Below are 14,768 nucleotides of genomic sequence, written 5' to 3'. Positions count from 1 at the left end.
GCGTAAGGACCCCCTCCTGACAAAAATTTCTAGTACTTGAGCCTCGTCATCATTGCCAACTATCGACAACCACAAACACCCCCAATTCCCACAGCAAATCATTTATACATTGGGGAAATAAATTAAACTGTGTTTAGCAAACCAAACGTCAGTGGTTGATGGCGTGGTCAAAGGTGCGGCGAAAATCAAAGGGCCTCATTTATGAGGCATTGGCGTAGGGCAGCGCCGCAAGTCTTCTTGCTGCGCTGCCGCCAATGTGTGTACCTTATTTATTACATTTCCCCCTATGTTGGCACACAAATTGCTGCCCAGCATAAACATAGGCCGGATGGTTTTTGTGCAGGAAGGGCTACCTTCCTGCACAAAAACAATTCTGAGAGGGGTTTTCCTCTTTCCATGTGTGCTGCATTCTGCAGCACACATGGAAAGAGGATAAAACGAGGAGAAATTAAAACATTTCCCCTTGTTACGCCTGATGTGGGGAGGCGGAAAGGTTTGGCACTGCCCCAGGTTTACATGATTTTGTAAATCTGGGGCAGCATCAAAATCCGTGGGCATTGTGTGGGAACACCCAACCCAACGCCTATGGAACACCTACTTGACATAGAGTAAGGCAACGCAGCAACTTGCGCTGTTTTTTCTTACGCCATCTCTATGAGGCCATGCAAAGCCACACAGGGTGACTTTGCCTCGCCACAAAGATATGATTGAGATGCTTGCGCTGCCGAAGCTTCATAAAAACGGACGCTTCAGTGGCGCAAGCCTCTCATAAATCAGTCCTAAAATGTTTTGTTCGTTTTTAGGTCTTTCATCATCAGGTAGCTACATATAAAATAATGGGTAGCTTAAATGAAAAATATATTTTAAAAGTTGTTACTCAGTGGGAAATGCCCTATATAGTACATCATAATATCTCTATTATTTAATGCACTGAATAGGTCTGTGGGTAACTAGAGAGCCACAGAATTAAAATTGGTTGGTGCGGTGGAAAATAGTGCCTTGTGTATTTTTTGTGCCATGAGGTCACAGCCTGTGACAGAAAGCACTGTGCATGTGGAAGTAATTATTTTATACTAGCATTACACACTGGCGTAACGAAAACTGAGGGGGGCCTCCCTGCACGGTACGTAGAGGGCCCTCCTCCGGGCTCAATGATGAGCTCTTCGGCCAGAGTGCTGTGCCGAGTTGGCCCCTTGGAGCTTGAGGCCCCCCCGCATCGCGTGGGCTGTGGGGGCCTGTGTTACGCCCCTGGCATTACACACATTATAAGATAGACTGCTACAAAATGTGCAGAGAGTTTTAGGATAAAATGGGGCTTCCAAGATGTAGATTTGTATAATATCTGACCATAAGTAACACATTTGTTTTGGCATAACTGTCCCTTCAACACCTTTTCAGGGGTACTAAGCGCTGTGTAAATACAGTTCTCATTAAAAGTATGACCAATTGCTAACCATCACACAAAAAAACACATCTTTGCCACCACAATGCTTGAAGTGATTCTAGCAATTAAAGCCAGAACCACTCCCAAGCATCCTTTACATTTGCAGATTAACTCCTAGGGTATATTTGTATTTCATTCAGGCAAGCAGGCACCCTTGTATGAAGGCTTAGTTGAAGGATTGTTTTACCTGTCTGCTGGGCCTCTTAGTTTTACAGCACATGACACTCAATGAATGCCAGCTGAAGCATTTTAACGATCGCGGTTGTGTTTGTCCAAAAGGAAAGTCATGTTTGGTATTCCAGGCAGAAGTTAGGCCTGGAAATGCAAGACGCCCCTTCCCAGGACTTCAGGGCCCCCCTGGGGGTCGCGTCCCACAGATTGAAGACCTCTGGTCTAGGCCAATGGTAGAAATGGGATTTCTGGTTAGCTAGGGCTCCAGATCCCCCACAATGTCAATGCCCACCCTTTCAAAGGGGGTGCTGACCACAGGGAATGGCCGGAGAGGAGCCTTCTGCTTCCTCCCACTTTTTCCACTTGCCTGGCAAGTCTGACAGGTCCTGCAATGAGTATCTGAACTCTTGCGCATTTGGGGCCAATAAAAGTGGGTGACGAGCCTTTCAAAGGTCTTGTCCTGCCCCAAATGTCCTGCTAAAGGCACATCATGAGCCAGCCCCAGCAAGAAGGCTCTGAAGCACTGGGGTACCACCAGTATACCGTCTGAACCAGGCTCAGCAACCGTAGGCTCACTATACAGTAGACCATTCTCCCAGTAGATCCAATGTGATCCAGACTGATCACTTGCTGTCTGGTTTGCAGCCTGTTGCCGCAAACCCACAAGAGAAGGACACTTCTTTGGCTCCTCACAGAAGTCTTCCCAGGGGGCTCCTCCTTCCTGCTGCCAATAGATCAGCTCAGGCAGGTCCCCAGTTCAGCTACCTGCTCCTCTGTAGCTTCCAGGGCATCTCCCTCAAGGTCTGCCTCAAATGGGACCGTGGGAACTGTGGGGGCGGGTTTCCCGCACCCCCACCCTCTTCTCTTTAAGGCAGGCACCTGGGCCACACTTTCAGGCTCCAGGACCTCTTGAACCCCCTTACTGGCTGCCATGGACTGTGTGGTCACACACGCCTACTCTGGCAGACCCAACATGTTCAAATGAGCACTTCGCTCCACCTTCGCCCAAGGGGAGTTCTCCAAATCATTACCTAACAGACAGTCAACATGCATGGCTGGCCTCACAGCTACCTGTATAGCTGCTGCTCCTCTGCTGTCTGCAGCTCTCATCGCAGGGAAGGGTCCACCACTTCACAGCCTGCCCTTCATTACAGACACCAGCTGCTTTGGTGTCGGGGCTTCCTACTACTCCCATTGAGTGGCTGCACCCTACAGTTTCACACCCTCTGCCAGGGCGGCTACAGTAGCCCAGCCCGATGCTCCTGTGCCCGGGTGAGTGTATTTAATGCTCATGTTGCTTTCATTAGGCTACCGCCCATCGCAGTTTGTATTCCTTTGCCCGGGTGCAGTATTTTTGTCCATCTTGCTGCTTTTCATGTAATTGTTTTTTACATTGTTACCTTCCGCCCGTTGCAGTTTTTCTTTGCGCCGCTCCTCCTTGCAGTCCCTTTTACCATTTTGGAATGGCAGTATTGGTATTTCTGAGCCACAACTTGCATATCATTGTCAAGCCCCCAAATGTGCAGCACGAACACGGCGTAACAAGAGATTTACATGTTGCCTGAAGCCCATTGCAGGAAGAACATTAAATGTAAGCCAAAACCCGCTTTATGGTACTGTGACTCACTTGCTTGCATGAAACTCCCCCAGCTACTCACACCTGTAAAGATGTAAAATATGTTTTGGCCTGATGTTGTGCTCTGCACACCAGAATCTTCTTACGGATCCAAAGTTCATAGACAAGGATGACTGCTGTTTCTAGGCTCAGGTTAGAAACAGCCTTCTTTGTTTTTATGTGCCCAACACTCCATACCAATACACATGGGTAAAGCACATTGTCATTTACAACATCAATAGGTCTAACTCTCGCAAATACGAGACATATTGCATTGCAAATGCTTGTTTTCTTTTGCAGCTTTATATAGCTCGTACTTGACCTGAAGGTATCAGAGCACTTTACATGAACACCAGTTGCATTACAGACGGACACATTCATTTTTAGGCACAGGGAGAGTGAGTGATTTCCCAAAATCAAAGGATGTTTGAGCATCCCGCCAGACTTGAACCTGGGTCCCCCTTGCTTCAAAAGCTGCCTGCTCTAGCAGTTTATCTACATCCTCTCCCATCCTATAATGAAAATAAACACTATTATTGTATTAACACACTATGAAATAATATTCAAGGTCTACAATAAGTGACCTGATCGTGAAATGCTTGCAGAGTGATTTGAAGCGGCCTCTAGACCGCATGAGTGTTATATAAAAATAATACCAGAAATATAAAGATTAATGAAAATGAATGCATGCTCTGTACCTTAAGTGGTATAGCTCTTGTGTTGTACTAAAACAGTGGCCTCTGTTTTTTGCAGGAAAACCCCTTCAAAGAAAGGATCGTCCAGGCTTTCTCAGAAGATGGCGAGGGGAATCTCAGCTTCAACGACTTTGTCGACATGTTCTCCGTGCTCAGTGAGATGGCTCCCAGAGAGCTTAAAGCAATCTATGCCTTTAAAATTTATGGTAATTTGCTAAATACATTACTGATGTCCTGCTAAAATCTATGTTGTTTATTTTGATAAATTATGGGTTTTAATACAAGTAGTCTTGCCAAACCACAAAAAATTACAAGGAAACAAAAATTTGCCAACATTTCCAAGATTGTTCTGTGTTTTGGAATGTATATGATAACCATACATGCATCCTTTTACCCACTTTATCATTTCATCTCTAGAACCCTCCCAAATGTAATTACAATCTCCATTTCTTAGTTCCGGTAGTGTTTTTAAGGATGATGACCAGTGGTGTACAAGTGGCAGACTGAGCAAAGTGCTAATAGTTGACTTGGGTATGTGTAGTGTAGATTAGCCACGCTGTTACCCATGTCCAGGGTCACCAACACTTGGCTCAGTTTGAACTTTTCAAGGGACTACTGTTTTACTGTGGTGAAGACAGTATTCAACGAGGAGAACTGGGACAGACTTCTCAGCCAGAGTACAGCCTCATCCTTGTGATACTAGTAAGACACATCAGAATGTGCTTATGTCAATATTAGTTTCACAGCCAGTCTTTTGGTTGTTTTTCCACCATAATAGCATTACAAATGTCTGTTTGAGGCAGCAAAGCTCATAATTGTGTTGCAGATTCTCAAACTGCTTCAAGTTGCACAAATCTTTTCAAGAAAGCATAGTCTACTGTTTTTATCTATTTAGAAGCCTTGATTTATTGACCTTCAGTAATTTTGATACAAGAGTTCGCAGGTCAATTTAGAGTTTAGTAGATGTGTAGTGTCTGACAAAGAGCAGCATATGCTGGTTTCTCCTAAATTTGTGGGTCACCAACCCCATTTGGTGGTCGGTGAAGCTTCAGGCTTCTGCCATTTGAAATTTATCCTGGCTCTGAAACTGAAAGCCTATGACCAATGGCCTGTCTGCTACAGGACCATCGATCAGTCGGGAGGACGCCACTAAGTAGGGTAGACCATCTCACATATGTCAGATGGTCTACCCAATTAGTGACGTCCTTCCTACACACATTTTTCCTGTTCAGGACCACCAGGAACAAACAGGATAAAACACAAATGATCCCCACACACTTAGACAACAAATCTCCAGCGCATCAGGACCATTGATTTTATTTGTTTTTTAATACCAAACTTCTGCTTTTGGGAGTTTATTTGTGTAAAAAAACAAGATCTGTGCGGGAGAAAGAGCATAACACCCGCTAGCCAAAGTTATTTGCCTTCAGCGCATCCACAGGTGCATGCGATGAACTGAAGGCAGTGAGATCTCTGCTAGGCAGGCAGGAATATTTAACTATGGTCTTCTGCTGTAGATGTGCAGGTCATGGACTCTGCTGATCTTGCAGGATGGTGGGCCACCCACCAAACCTTAAATCAAGCATTAGGCAAATTCGGTATTTCTCTAGACTTATGTTTTTTTTCAACACAGTGTAGCAAAATTAGGTAGTTTTTAGGACACCTAAATACACATCATTTACATATGTGCGCTTTAATATGCAGATATGTTGAGCTATAATTGGTAAAAGAGCTGAAAATGCTCACAATGATGCACAAAAATATAATTTTACTTTATATTACATACCCAAAACCCTGGATTCCTATTCTGCACCTTTGTGGCTTTCCCTGTGAGTTATTGTAGCCACGAAAATGCCCTGCCAAGTACACCTCTTTGACATGGAGAATCTCATTCGTCTTTATCTTAATTCGTGTAGGGAACACTTTTTATTAGATTTTTTTGTCATTTATAACAAGCTTTGACATTTATTATAAGCGTTCTGTTTGAATGGAACTTACTGTGTGGGTGAGCAAGTCCTAGTTTTACGAAAATATTCACACAAAAAAAGAAAACTAAGCAGTATTTTGGGAAAGCGACATTTGCCGCCCCAATAAATCAACATTAGCCTCAAAAGAAGCTGAATAAAAACTTGTTCAAAGAGTATCTGGTCATTGGTAAAGCAACTTGTAAGCACCTGACTTTTTACATCATTAAACTATTGAACAAAAGCAGATTCGGCCAAAGTAATCACATGGCGGCTAATCTGCCGGAGATATTGCCTTAAATACAGGGTGACCAGAATTTGAAAGCCAAAAACGGGGACATTTCACAAAAATTGAAGAAGGACTACAATTTTACTTCAAGCTATGAGAGCGCTACTCAGCACAGAATTACAGAACAGGCAGTAAGAACATACATAAAATGCAATTTTTAAGTCCAGTAGCTTGCCTGTTAATTAAATTGCTTTCTTAAAACAACTGCTAACTATCCCCGCTTTGTTAAACATAAAAACACCTCCCACCATTTTCAGACGACCCTCTTCTAAAACGGGGACAGGAGCTAAATTTCTTGAAATTGATGGGACAGATGGTTAAAAATAGGGACCGTCCTGGCAAAACGGGGACGCCTGGTCACCCTACTTGAATATCAACTCAACAATAATGCTATATTTCCCTTAGCTTTGTAGCTACATGTTTTTAATTTAATCATAGTGATCAATACATACTTTGTATGAGCTCAACAGGAAACTGGAATGCTATTAACACCTAGAGGGACATCGACCCACATTCTGTATTGTTGTTCAAAGACATTGGCAGAAAATCTAAATTTCCCATGGTCATCAAAGGTAAGTTCCTAAATGTAGGCTCAATGTACCGCAATAAGCCTCACTCAGTAAATCGCGGCATTTATCATCCGGCATTTCTCGCTTGGCAGTGCCAGGATACCCTCACGGGTGATAGTGCGCTTTACAAATACACATAACATCATTCCCTACACCATATTTGTGATAGAAAGAATAATGGCTGTGTTCTAAGGGAAACATCCTTTACCACGCGGATTTTACTCCGCGTGGCCTTTACAACGCGTCCCTTACAACGCAAGTCGTTACCACGACTTGCGCTGGAGGGCGCTAAAGGATTAAAAATAGTGAATTTACTATCCCAACACCTTCCCTAGTGTCCACGGGGACTGGTATTAGAATAGTAAATTATACTATTCGAAATCCGCGCCCCCAACGCAAGTAGTGGTAACGACTTGCGTTGTAAGGGACGCGGTGTAAAGGGATGCGTTGTGACGGTACGCGTTGTACCGTCATACATCCGTGTTCTAAGAATGACTATGATGGCACTCTCTGTCTGATAACTTTAGTTAGCGTCTGCATTGAGTGTGCCATTGTAAAGATGTCTTCGGCCCGGTACAATCTTAGACAGCAGTTAATAGACTCTAAATTTTGTTTTTAGCACCTACTGGGAAAGTATTCAGCTATAATAATACATACTGTTATTACACAAGAAGGTCTTGAATGAAATATTTCCATAGATGGTAATGCTGCCTTGTAAGACATATCACCAGAGATAACCATCTTAAGCGCTGATGAGTACAGCAGTGCTCCAGAGCTGACACAATGCAGAATAAATTAGTACTTGAAGTCTTCAGCAAAGAGAATGGATCTCTGTAACTGGAAATAAAAAGACACTCTCATAAGACACTCATTTGACAAGTGCATCCTGTCTCTTGCACTCATTTGGATCTCATATTATTGGCACCTACTTTTTGTAAATGACCTAAGTCATTATTTCTTTAGGGATCTAAATGCAGCATGCATGCTGTAATCCAAGCTCATGAGCCTGTTGCTGTTTTCATCCTTCTTTGGCCATTTGTTCAAAATCCGGTATATATTTTCCCATCCATTCAAAAAGTGACTGCTCAATGCAGTTTTCATTTAGTGTAAGCAGTTTACTCTTTAGCTTATCGGAACAGTGTTTATTTAATGTTTCTTTAGCATTATTTTATTGACTATATTTTGGGCCAATTAATCGATACAAATAATGTGGGAATAAGAACAACTAAGTCTGATAACAGCAGCTAATTTGCAATGACCTTATAGTAAAAAATACTTTCCACTATGATACATGAATACAATACATAAAATCTAATTCAACTAAGCACATCTGAAGCCGCAAGGCCTGCTGCATAGCAACAAGAGTTGGCTAACATACAATTCTTTGTATTGAGAACCAATGTATTGTACAGGGTCTTTACGTCTGCTCCATGCAGACGCCATTTTGTCATACCAGACGTGTACGCTGTTGGTCCACTCCTTATTAATTAAAGTATTTTTGACTTTCAATATTATATCACCTTCTACCCAGCAAGTATGTACTTCTGAACCCATGACTTGTACCCTGCGCCATTATGTCAGACATATTGAATACAGGGGAACATTAATTTAAATTCAGAAAGATGCCTTTAATCAAGTGTAACCTATCATTGATACCAGAATCCATTGGGCCTGATTCACAAAGAGTTTCTATGAGTATTTTTGTCTTACTCCTCTCCTAAAAGTGGGTTATACCTGAATATCCAGTCCCGATTAACAAAATATTCTCTGTAAGTAGCTTCTTGGAGAAAGACATACATATTCACAAAAATGAAAAGTAAGCGATTGGAAATGAATGAGAAGGTTGCACATAAGCTATGGGCAAAACACCCAACTCAAATAAAAGCTTTTGTGTATCTGGCCATTTGGTTGTATTGCATTACCAGAAGAAGTGTTTTTTTATGAAGCCACGGATATCATACATTTACCTCCAATATTTGGTTCTATCAAGATCAGCGGTTCGGGGAAATCCAGTATACTGTTGTTTTTGTTTCTTGGGTGAAGGTTAATTCAATAAATGTTCAGTCCATGAATTCTCAGGAATCTGATGTGTTTCAGGTTCTTCGCTCTATAAGTCTCGGGATCTACACATGAAATCTATAGGCAAAATGATTTAGATATGTATAACTGTGGAGAAGTGTGGCTCAGTGGTTAGAGGCGGCAGACCCGGAAGCTGAGATCAACTGTGGACCAGGGTTTGATTCCCCGCCTCGGCGGGTCTCGGGCTCAAAATTCCACGGACTTGACAATTCTCGCTCCGGTGCCTACTCGAATCATGGGGTCACACTCTGCAACTCTGGGCAATAGCTTGCTTAATCTCCACTACGGCCCCTTGCGGCGGGATGCCTGGCTTTCACCTTGTGGACACCCTGCTGGGGTTTCTCACAGGGGAATACCAGGACGGGTTCCCTAAGCAAGCGCCAGGATGCCCTTTGGGTGACAGGTTTGCGCTATATAAGTACACCTACATTTACATTTACATAACTGTAATGCCCTACTGACTAATAAAGTTAATTCAGTTAATTCAGTTACTGATCCAAATCAGTTTTACATTTAACAGTCTTTTTTTGGGAGTGTCTTTCGTATAATGTTGGCCAATTTTATATAGGTGCGTTTTATTTTAAAGGTAGAATATATTTCTTGTCTAAAAGCCTGTGTTGTGGCCATACTCCAACAAACCAACATCATTGTCATCAGGTATGTGGCTTGGATTCTACCACTCTAGAGACTACATTGTAGACTCAGTTTCCCATATCCTAATTGATTATGGTCTTTATAGTTATATACATGTAAGGATGTTCTTGCATTTTGTTTATGTGCAATTCCCAGTATGTACATCCCCTGTTTGGCACTGCTAGGCTCCTCTGATGGGCTCCAGTTTGTAAGGAGATAACCATTTATATATCATAATGTTCAGGTACCCATTTCATTCACTGTCTGTGCTCCAAAAATATAGATTTTATTTGCACAAGCAAATTACATAAATCGACAAATCAACGGTAACCACGTATTTGAACATGCAATGGTTATTGAAAAAGGTAATTTAAGCTAATCTTTATTTTCCACATTATGGTCCTTTCTATTAGTAAGTGTAATCTTCAAAGCTGAGCATTTTCTTTGCTCAGATTTTGCTGCTGTTTCTGGTATAGATTCCTTTTTATTGCCTTAGTGTTTGGAATTTTCGCGGCTATTTTTCAATCTTTGTTAATTTTTAAGTGTCTGATGTAACATGTTCATTATTTGTCTGCTATTCTGATGCTTTTTAAGGTTTGTTGGTAAGGAGGACTGAGGTTGCCCACTATGTTGTTTTGGAAGCTAGGTTTCCTCACAGTTTTTGGCACTGTTGCACTCCATAGTGCTGTCCCAGGGGTCACTATGCTATGTGATACAATCCAGCCTAGGTGGCCTGAGTCGGGATTGCCAAAAGATGGTGTCCTTACATGGTTTTGAATCTTTGCACTTAGTCTGTGTTATATCATTCCATTATTTGCCATTGCTTGCACGTTTCTTTTGTTTCTATGTGAGTATTGATTTTTTGATGTGACTTTATACTAGTCAATATGATGTGTCTTTGGTTGGCTACCTGACCTTGGGTTGTGATGATGGGTGAGCCCTTAGTTGAGGGTGTGCCTTCTCCTACACTGTGGACATTATGAGCACCACCACTCCTGAGGTTGAAGGCTGTATGGCTACTAGGGTACTCTTGTGTCCTTGTGTACGGCAGGTTGTGCCTTGTACTTCTTCAATTCATTTTCGTATAATACTGACACTGCCCTCTGTAGCGTCCTGCTTCAAATAATGACGCCACACAGTAATTACTTTGGACGAGCTCTTTATTCACATCTCGTCACATCACTGTCCCTGCTCTAACTGCCTCGTCCTCGGTTCACTCCTCCTCTTCCTGCTGCCCACTGACTCCTCCCACCAAGGAGCTAGACGGCACACAATCTTACATCTCCCCCTTTGTTAACAAAACTGGAAAAGAAAACTCTAACTTGGTCATAGTTCTTCAATCAACCGCACAGGTCGTCGGATATCACGTCTGGGCCGTAGGACTGCATCTGTCCCAGGTTCAGCTTCGGCATGAGTCTCTGCTCTTGGCGCTGTAATCACATTGCTGGGTTCCTCTGTGTCCGTTCTCTCAGTCAGTTTGTGGAGGGCATCCCTGACATTGGGAGTACATCTTTGGAAGTGTGACACGTTCCTAGTAATTCTCCGGTTCTCTGATTCAGCAGTCAACATTGTACCCTTCTGTTGAGTAATCACAAGAGGTTCGGCCCTGAAATTGCAACCAGTCTTTCTTTGCTGTTCTTGCTTGACCAGGACACAATCACCTTCCTGCAGGGATGAGGACCGAACCCTCCTCCGAGTGTCGGCATAAGACTTCATCTTGTCCTTGCGCCCCCGGTCAGCCACCACTAACTCCTCATGTGTTCTTGACGGCGACACTGGTCGCAGGGCTCCTTCCCATATGGGAACGCGTGTTCTGATTGGTCGTCCCAACAAGAGTGTGGCAGAACATTTCCCTGTAGTGTCATGAGGTGTTGTTCGATAGGCCCTCAAGGTTTCATTGAGAGCAACTTGCAAATCCTTTTTGTCACTGGTGGCTTGCTGGAATGTCTTTTTCAACGTTGCCATGAATCGCTCCACCATGCCGTTGGCCTGGGGCCAGAGGGGAGTGATCTTGCGGTGTCTAAAGTTCAAATGCTTTGCAAACTCTTCAAATTCATGTCCGTTGAAAGGAGGCCCATTGTCTGTCTTGAGCTCTTACGGAACGCCCCAGGCTGCGAACACTTCATCCAACACTGCAATAGTGCTGGTGGCACCAGTGGAAGGCACAAATTGAGCTATCGGAAATCTGGAGTACTCGTCCATTATTACTAGGACATATTTGCCCGACTGAAGGGGTCCATAAAAGTCCATGGCCAGTTCTTGCCATACACCACCAGGTAGTTTAGACATGAGTAGAGGTGCCGGGGGGTCTCCTGAGTTGACTAGTTGGCACTGGGGGCAATCTTTTAAGGTGAGCTCCACCATCTGATCCAGCAATGGGAACCACACTCTCAGTGCCCTTTTTGTAGCTACCACTCCGCGATGCCCTTCATGAGCCAAGTTAATGACCCCCTGACGAAGTTGCCTTGGGATGACAATCCGCTGTTCCCTCAGTAGGAGCCCCTCTGAGGTTGCGGATAGTTCTTCGCTTACATGTTTGAAGGCCTGCAATTCCTGTCGGACCTGTATGTCGTAGCCTTCTTCTTCACTGTCGTGGTGCCAGCGATTAGTCTGCAGCCAGCGCATCACTTTTTGAAGAATGCCATCTCGCGCAGTGGCCTCACGCATGGCCTCTAAGGGAACAGCTGGTGGTCTGGCATGGTCTACGACAAAATGAATGTATTCCCCTGCCACCGATGGACATGGCGCCTGTGATGCTCGAGGGTGTCTGGACATATAATCAGCCGCATTCGCTGATTTCCCTAGTTTGTGCACTATTGTGTATGTATATTCTTGCAATCGCAGACCCCAGCGCTCAATTTGAGGTGGCATTTTGGCTCTGGGGTTTCCGAAGATGGTGACTAGTGATTGATGGTCAGTCACAAGTGTAAAGTGCTTTCCATATATGAAAATATGAAAGTGTTCACATGCCCACACAACCGCAAGACTTTCCTTCTCAGGTTGGGAATAAGCTTTTTCCGTGTCCGACATACTTCTGCTAGCATACGCCACTATATACCTCTGGTCTGTCTCGTTGTCGAACTGAGCAAGTATTGCACCCAGCCCTACTGGGCTAGCGTCCACGGTAATTTCAGTCTTTCTTTTGGGGTTGAAATATGCTAGATTGTCTGCTGATTCGACAGCCTGTTTAATTTCTCGGACCGCCTGCTCGCATTGGGGAGTCCAGTTGAATGGCTGTCCTTGCTTGGTGAGTGATCGTAATGGGTGACTGATGGTGGCATAGTCCTTTATATATCTGGCACAATAGCTTGCCATACCCAGAAACGACCTGATGTCATTCACATCCTGCGGGCTCTTGGTGTCATTCAAGGCTATCACTTTTTCAGGGTCAGGCTTCATTCCCGCTCCAGAGAACACATGACCGAAGAATTTAAGAGTGGATTGATGAAATTCACACTTGTCTTTGTGGAGAGTGAGATTGGCCTCCAAGAGGGCGTGGCACACTCGGTCTAATGGTTTGTCATGTTCTTGTACATTTGAGCCATATATCAGAATGTCATCACTATAATTTAGTGTATTTGGTATGTGCTGAATGGTCTGACGGATAGCCTCTTGAAAGATCTCCGCAGCAGATGAAATGCCGAAGCTAAGTCGCTTGTAGCGGAATAGACCTAGATGGGTAGCAAATGTCGTTATGTACCGCGACTTCTCATGAAGTTCCAGCTGGTGGTACCCTTTATTTAAATCCAATTTGGAGAAGACTCTGGCACCATTTAATGATGAGATCATGTCACTCAGATGGGGTCCTGGGTGACGCTCCCTCTCAATAGCGGTATTGGGAAGCCGCATATCTACACAGAAGCGTCCCTTATTGGGCAGGCCCTTCTTGGGCACAATGACTACAGGTGACACCCATGGTGTGGGCCCTTCTGTCCTCTCGATGATGTCTGCCCGTAGCAACTCTTGAATCTCATCTTCCACCGCTTGTTGAAGGTGGAAAGGCACTCGTCTTGGATGTTGTGCGACCGGAGGTATACGTTCATTGATATGTAGCCGGATCTGACATTTGTTCATTTTCCCAAGCCCTGTGAATAATTTGGGAAATTTTCGTATGATGTCCGGATCATCACTCACTCTGTATAAAATCTCAACCAGACGAAGACGCTCCGCAGTGGGTAGACTGAGGAGGCAATCCGCTTCGGGACCTTCAATTACATGAATGTATGCTGGTACAGTAATGTCTTTGTGTTTGAGAGTAGTTGCGAACTTCCCCAGGCACCGAAGAGGTCTTTTTGACATCCACGTGAATACTTTCACATACGCCGGGCTCAGTGTGGGTCAGGGTTTCATTCTATCATATTCAGTCACAGAGATGTAGTTCAGTGAGGCCCCACTGTCCATTACAAACTTGGTTGGGTGAGTTCCTACACTTATGTCTAGTCTGGGGTATCTTTTTAACTGGTCCGGGTCTGCTACCATGCAAGCATACTCGATGGTGTATCTCGAGTCTCGAGATGTTGACCGGGATCCTCTAGATGGGGACCTTCTCACCCATTGAGACCGACGAGATTCTCTGCTGGAGCGTGACGAGTCAGAAGAGGACTCTGGTCGATCCTGAACGGCCTTCACATGGTGTCGCCTGGTGTCAGGACGAGACGACCTCGACGTCTCCTTCATCCTTTCCTTTCGATAGTCTCCACACATAGCTTCAAAGTGATTTTCTCTTCCGCATTTTCGACACTGCTGACCGAGTGCTAGACATGCGTCAGTGTGTGGAAAGTCGTATCCACATCGATAGCATTTGCGGGGACGATCTCGTTTTTTGTCATTACGGCGAGACTCATGGCATCTACGCCCAGTATATTGTTGGCGGGACGACGCCCTGGATGTCCGATGTTGGTGTCGAGAACGTCTGCGGTTGTCCGTGGCTTGTACGCGATGCACTTGTTCCCTCCTCTCATTATGTCCTGTTTCCATTCTTTTGGCGTGTTCCTCTGCTTGATCATATATCCGGGTCATCTCCTCAATCTCATCGAGAGTGTGACCTTTCCGTAGCAGCCGCCTTCTGAGAGTTTCTGACTGGCACGCTTCAATTATCCGCAGCCTCTGTGGAGAACGTATCGAAATCACAATACCGAGAGAGTCGTCTCAGTCTCATTATGAACGTACTCATCAGCTCTTCTCTTTCTTGACGAGCTTGGTGGAACATGTACCTTTCATAGTCCACGTTTCTCTTATGTAAGAATCTCTTGTTCAGGGCATCTCGCACCTTGACATATGAACCAGTTTCAGGGGGCGGCAGCTCCTTG

At 44.3% G+C, this 14,768-nt stretch overlaps 1 protein-coding gene across 1 annotated transcript in view; it reads left to right on the top strand.

Moving 5' to 3' along the window:
- CIB2 (calcium and integrin binding family member 2) overlaps positions 1 to 14,768 on the top strand; it is a 474,622-nt gene that overhangs the window by 374,451 nt on the left and 85,403 nt on the right. The window contains exon 4 of the mRNA XM_078684641.1: positions 3,984 to 4,131. Within this exon, the coding sequence (XP_078540767.1) occupies positions 3,984 to 4,131 (148 nt within the window). The remainder of the gene's footprint in view (positions 1 to 3,983; positions 4,132 to 14,768) is intronic.

Source organism: Lissotriton helveticus, chromosome 3_2 (assembly GCF_964261635.1).
Source record: "Lissotriton helveticus chromosome 3_2, aLisHel1.1, whole genome shotgun sequence".
NCBI lineage: Eukaryota > Metazoa > Chordata > Amphibia > Caudata > Salamandridae > Lissotriton > Lissotriton helveticus.
This window is presented reverse-complemented; position numbering and strand designations above follow the sequence as displayed.